Here is a 6,599-nt window from a genome sequence, read left to right as displayed (position 1 = left end):
CAGATGTTTAACAACTCAATGCAGTTAGTTTTTTGAAAGAGCAAGTTTCTCTTCTTCTTGTCAAGCATAGCAGGTCATCCCGGTATTCTGCAGAGTTGCTGGTATTCTCAAGCATTTTATTTACAGTTTCTCCGCATGCTTATAGGTTCCTTCACAGTTCCGGAAACCTTAGATTACCGGGCCCATCAATCTACAATACGTCGTATATGTAACTCCTACAGCGTAAGCCCGGCAGCTGAACAGCAAGGCACTTCTTTCCTATCGTATGCAAAGATGCTTGTCGCAGCAATGACGGAGCATGAAAAAATTGTACTCATGATGGACGAAATTCACTTGCAGCCGTATTTTGATTATAAGGGAGGAGTAATTGTTGGTGCGGCTACAAATAGCCCTAATGCAGCCAAAACAGCCCATGTTTTTATGATGCAAAGCTTGCTTTCGCGTCAGAAGAATGTTGTGCACATACTGCCAGTAGAGCGCATCAACGCACAGCAGCTTCACAGTATTCTGCATAGCATCATTACTCAGCTAGAGCATGTTCGGTTGCGTATAATCGCAGTCATAGCTGACAATAACTCAATCAACCGGAAAACAATGTCACTTTTTGGGGCCCCCTGCAAACTTCGGAGTGTGTATCCACACCCTGCAGACTCTAAACGTCCTCTCTTTTTACTGATTGATCCTGTACACTAAATAAAATGCGTCAGGAATAACTGGATCAATCAGCGAAATGCTGGAACATGCATGTTCTTTCCTAGCCCCACAGGACCTAATATAAAGCCACCTATGCTTACAGCTTCATTTAAAACACTTCGAGAACTTCACTCGAAAGAACAGGGTCAGCTGATTAAATCAGCACCAACACTTTCGTCTAAATCTCTGAACCCATCGAATATTGAGCGACAGAATGTCGAGCTTGCGCTAAGGATTCTCAGCCCGTCTACGGCAGCAGCTCTGCGAGCATGTGGGCCCAGACTTGAGCTAGATCATGTGTCTGCTACTGCACAGTTCCTTGAAACAACAACAAAGTGGTGGAACATTGTAAATGTAAAGACATGCAACAAAGGTACTCGACTTCGTGATGAGCTGCAGTCACCGATTACATCAGCGTCAAGTCCACATATCCAGTTTCTGTTAAGTATAGTGGAGTGGCTAGATCTGTGGCAGTCTCTCAAATTTGACACAGGCATACTTACAAGAGAGACTCACAGTGCGCTCCGACTCACGACAGACACCTTGGTAAAGGTGACTAGGTATTGCCTAGATGAAATGAACTTCGAATATGTACTTTTAGGAAAGTTTCAGACTGATTGCTTGGAAGCGAGGTTTGGCAAATACCGCCAACTCTCCGGTGCGCAATACCACATTTCTATAAGACAAGTCTATGAGTCGGAGCGAAAGCTTCGTCTGCAGAACATTCTGGAGCTCCCAGAGTTTGAGGCTGCAACAGATGCGGTGGCAGTAAACGATGCAGTACTTGAAGTGTTTGACATTGAGGTAACGGACGACGATTATGCGAAGGCGCCAAATCTCCCAGCAACCACTTACGTTGCTGGCTATTGTGCCCACGCTGCGTTCAAAAAGCTGTCATGCATGACTTGCAAAGAAAATTTAATGCTAGAAGATGAAATTGAAGTAGAAGGTGGGGAGTTAGTCAAGGCCATGACTCGTGGTATTCTGAAATTTCCACAGCCTGCCATAGTAAATGCTGTTCTTACTGCTGAGATAGTTCTTGACAAACTGAGAAGCGAACAGCATGCGACACAGTTTCATGCACTATCAAATCAAAAGGAGGATCTCTTGGCACTCACACATAATGTGTTAAACGACGGCATTGACTTTGATGTGTGTGAGAATGGGCACACTCCACAGTTGGTAATGCACTATGTCCTAAGTGCAGCAGCAAACACGCTTCTAAATAACCTTTGTAAAAGAAAAAATGATCAACTTATAGTTGAATAGGCTGCAAAAGAAAAAGAGAGAAAATTGAAGACATTGAAGAATTGACTACTCTGTGTGCTTGTGACTGTTTTTGTTAGTTTTTTTTTTAGTTTCGAAACCAGTTTTTGCGTTGTATTATTATATATTCTGCATATTTTCTTTTGTTTGCTTTCTGTGTACAGCTTTTCTGTTGTTGGCTTCACTTACTGCATTTTATGATTCAGTGCTGTAACAGTTTCCTTACCTCCTACTCCTACTGATCGTGTTTCTCATCTGAAAATAAAATACGACTTGTGAAAGTCCTCTGCGTTGTTCATTTTCAATAAAAAAAATATTACGAACGTATCTTCACACATGCGCGCTTTGATATAAAGTCAGTAAAAGTCTGCTAAAATGTAACTGTTTATAGTTTCAAAAAACAAGAACAAAAAAAAAACATTCGGTTAGGGTGTGGGCAAGCAAAACACGATTTAAAAAAAAGTAATTTTCTTTTCGAGAGACATAATCAGCACTTTGAAATGCGCGAAATGCGTGCGAGCGCGGAAGCCGAACCTACTGGGCTGTCGCAGTGCGGTGACGTCACGCAAACGTGGAGAGGCCTTAAAAAGTCTAGGTGGTGTTGGATATGCACGCGTCTTGCGCCCCGAAAAGCGCCCGCTGCCAAGGAACAGAGAGCGGATGATGGTTTTATTTTATTTGGCAATATACGAGGCGTTCCAGATAAACGAGTCTCCGATGAGTTTTCTGTTAACACTTGGCGCGGGATATACGATAAGTGAATATGCACCTGTTGCGCTCATGTAGCACCACTGTTGTGTATTTGGATTTCTCGCGCTATCTTTTAGAGCTTGAAGAAAAAAATTACTCGGACGGTACCTTGCTGCGAACAAGAAGTTAATATTTAAAAAGCTAGCTAGTCAGTATAAACAAATTATTCCGCTGTGTAGTGCGAAAAAGAAAGTTAGGCAGGGTTTAATCATGGTATAGAGAAAGCATTTTGGCAATGGCCCGGAGCAGATTTGGAGGTCGTCATCGTGTCGGGCACGCTCCCTTATGGTTGCACGCTCAATAAGGTTGGACGCTCAGTTATGGTTGGTCCAAATCGGCCGAGGTCAAATTTCGGGGCTGGCCTGGGTCACATTTAGAGACTGCCATCGTATTGAGCGCATTGAAATTAGCCTGAAAATAGATTTTGGCCCAAATCAATGAAGGTCAAATTTCGGGAGTGGGATGGGCCACATTTCGGAAACGACCCGAGTCTAATATGGAGACACCATGGCATTGGTCATAGTCAAAATATGCTTGTCATCTGACTTAAAGCTGTTGCTATGAGAGCAGAAAGTTGGGCTAGTTGGTTGATGTTCATACTGAAGAAGTGGGTGCGGAAAAACAAGGACAAGCAAGACAAGCGCTCGTCTTTGTCTCGCTTGTCCTCGTTTTTCCCGCGCCAACTTCTTCAGTCGGTTCGACAGAACAAGTTCAGCTATCGACAGAAAAAGTTCAAATCTGAGTTGCCTCGTAGCTGGTGAGCCCTCTTAAGCAGGAAATTGTCAAAGAAAATATGTATGATAATTGCAGGGGAAGCTCTTTGTTGTTCGGGGCCAGGACGGGAGTTTTGCGGGCTAAGGCATATAGAGTCAGGTTCCACGAGATAGACGCGTTGCCCGGTGCGTGTGGAGAGGAGGAAGAAGAATCTAAACACTTGATACTTTTCTGTAAAACAGTAAACATAGCGAGGGAAGAACGCTGGACAAATACGAGACGAGACAAGCGCTAGGTCTGCAATAAATCCGCTCTTTTGTTTGCAGCGCTTAAAAAACACCGACAGAAGACATAGAAGACGACGTCACAATGAATCACCACCAACTAGCCCGACAACTTGTCCTATTCAAATAAATCCGCTGTGTTGAAAGATAGTGCATGTCCCGTCTCGTCTTTGTCCTGCGTTCTTCCCGCGCTATGTTTACTGTGTTACAATGAATTACCAACCTGGCCAAGCCTATTCCATTCTGAACAACTTTTCTCTAAAGCGCTTCACCCTACAGTGGAAAGCAGCGGGGCTGATTTATCCAGGCCATTGGGGTTTAAGGACAGTGAAGGAAAAATAGATTTTAAGCGGGAAGAAGTAACCAATGCATAGGTTATACGATTGGTGGCTAAAATCTGGACAAGAGTAAAAGTTTTAATCTTAAGGTACGAAACAGCGCAACTAACACGAATGACCAGAAAAAGAAGAAACTCGGACACGTGCTGACTTACAACTGTCTGTTTTAACCGGAAAACCACATATTTATAATCTCTAATAGCCGCGTCAGAGCCTCACGTCATCATCACAAACTACAACCTAAACAGAAAGACAAATAACAATTGCTGAAACGTAAGCACCCACGGGCTCCCACGTTGTTCCATCAACTATATCTCGCGATTAGACAACGCCACCGAAGTGCTGCTCACACACGAGTCAGCTTCTGTGAAGTATGATACGCCTCTACTACTTCTCGTACTAGTTTCTCTTTATGACGATACAGCACCACAGTGTTATCAAAGTACGGTGTGCACTGGCAGGATTTGAAATGTGCAACCAACTTTGATGAACAAGAGCCTCCCAAAGAATTATTATGTTCCAACAGGCGATCATTGAGGCACCTGCCTGTTTGGCCCACGTAGAAATGGGCCCACCCTTGCTGACGAGAAGCCTCAAGTCGCCAGCGCCAGAGAAGACGACGGAGACTTCATAACCGCGAAACCCTTGAAAGATCCAATAAAGTTTTCACTCACTCACTCGAGAACGGAGTCCTGTAAACCACTCCAACGCTGCACTGCACAAACTGAGTGCCATGACGAACTCCACATCCTTCTTTGGTGTTACAAATTTCTTTCTTGCGTTTCGCTAATGCCGGAACCTTGCTCAATTTGTTTGGCGCAGAAAACAGGATCTTGCCACCAAACTTCTCCGCTATCTTCTTCCATCTGTACGATAGGCAATGAACATATGGGATCACCGCCCCTTTGTTCTTACTGCATTTGCGATCTTCAGCTCCTATTTCTTCTTTCTTTGTTTTCATTTTTCGGAGTGGCCTGTTGCACGCAGACACTAGTACACTTTCCGGAAAACCTGCCGCTCTGCAACGAGACCATTGTGTGTCAAAGCTTGAACCAACTTCATGCAAGCACGACTTCCTAATAGCCGCTCCCAGGCACGCCATGGCAATCCCATCTTGACCAGCTTGGAACGATTGGAGTCAAAATCTAGAAGTGGCTTTTGCGTTCTTGGGGCGTAGCGCCAACAAACATGGTTCTTTTGAAACTTGAAGTTCAAGTCCAAAAACTGCAGGCGGTCTTCAGAAGGCATCTCATAAGTGAACCTTAGTTCAGGCGCCGTGCTTGAAAATACTTTGTCATGTCATTCACCACTTGAGGGCTGGCTTCCATCGGCAGTGCCACAAGATAGTCATCCACATATCTAAGGATGCCCGAAGTACAATCCTTGAGTTCTTTTTCCAGTGCCCTGTCTACTGCGCTTAAATATATATTGCTCAGAACAGGTGCTACGCTTGTGGCAGGTGCCTCAATGATCGCCTGTTGGAACATGCTAATTCTTTGGCAGGCTCTTGTTCATCAAAGTTGGTTGCACATTGCAAATCCTACCTGTGCACACCGTACTTTGATAACACTGTGGTGCTGTATCGTCATAAAGAGGAACTAGTACGAGAAGTAGTAGAGGCGTATTATATCTTCACAGAAGCTGACTCGTGTGCGAGCAGCACTTCGATGGCCTTGTCTAAGCGCGAGATATGGCTGATGGAACAACGTGGGAGGCTGTAGGTGCTTACGTTTCAGAAATTGTTATTTGTCTTTCTGTTTAGGTTGTAGTTTGTGATAATGACGTGAGGCTCTGACGCGGCGATTAGAGATTATAAATATGTGGTTTTCCGATTAAAACAGACATTTGTAAGTCAGCTCGTGTCCGTATTTCTTCTTTTTCTGGTCTTTCGTATTAGTTGCGCTGTTTCGTACTTTAAGATGCAATACCAACTCGCCCACTGTGCTGTGTTGCTACAAGTAAGTTTTACCAGCCATTGCTAGGTGGTTTGAGCCACCGCCCAATTTAAAGGGTTCAGCCTTGTCCATCCACTCATCCATCCATCCACCCACCCACCCACCCATCCATCCGTCCGTCCGTCCGTCCGTCCGTCCGTCCGTCCGTCCGTCCGTCCGTCCGTCCGTCCGTCCGTCCATCCATCCATCCATCCATCCATCCATCCATCCATCCATCCATCCATACATACATACATACATACATACATACATACATACATACATACATACATACATACATACATACATACATACATACATACATACATACATACATACATACATACATACATACATACATACATACATACATACATACATACATACATTGTGGGGTTGAACTGGGGAGATAAATACGTTATCCTCACTTAATCGCGGCTGACACGGTTCAAAACCACCAGATCCCACCCCATGATCGCGTAAGCTACCGAGCGCACGCCAATTACGCCAGGCATTGCTCTGAGGGAACAAAGGAACGACTCATTGGCTGGCACAGACCGGCATTTATTGCTGCAGCAACAATAACGCCTGCTAGCAACAAGGCACGCTAATGAATCAAG

At 44.5% G+C, this 6,599-nt stretch overlaps 1 protein-coding gene across 1 annotated transcript; it reads left to right on the top strand.

Moving 5' to 3' along the window:
- The first annotated feature begins 744 nt into the window (after positions 1-744).
- Positions 745-2,237, top strand: LOC144108335 (uncharacterized). Its single transcript, XM_077641597.1, has one exon. The coding sequence runs from the start codon at positions 745-747 to the stop codon at positions 1,960-1,962; it is 1,218 nt and encodes a 405-aa protein (XP_077497723.1). The 3' UTR covers positions 1,963-2,237.
- Positions 2,238-6,599: the final 4,362 nt, after the last annotated feature.

Source organism: Amblyomma americanum, chromosome 1, assembly GCF_052857255.1.
Source record: "Amblyomma americanum isolate KBUSLIRL-KWMA chromosome 1, ASM5285725v1, whole genome shotgun sequence".
In the NCBI taxonomy this organism is placed as follows: domain Eukaryota; kingdom Metazoa; phylum Arthropoda; class Arachnida; order Ixodida; family Ixodidae; genus Amblyomma; species Amblyomma americanum.
The sequence above is the reverse complement of the archived record's forward strand: the minus strand, read 5'-3'. Positions and strand labels throughout refer to the sequence as shown.

Bases quoted from the DNA above. Each gene is read 5' to 3' on its own strand.
- LOC144108335 (XM_077641597.1), top strand. From the start codon at position 745: ATGTTCTTTCCTAGCCCCACAGGACCTAATATAAAGCCACCTATGCTT.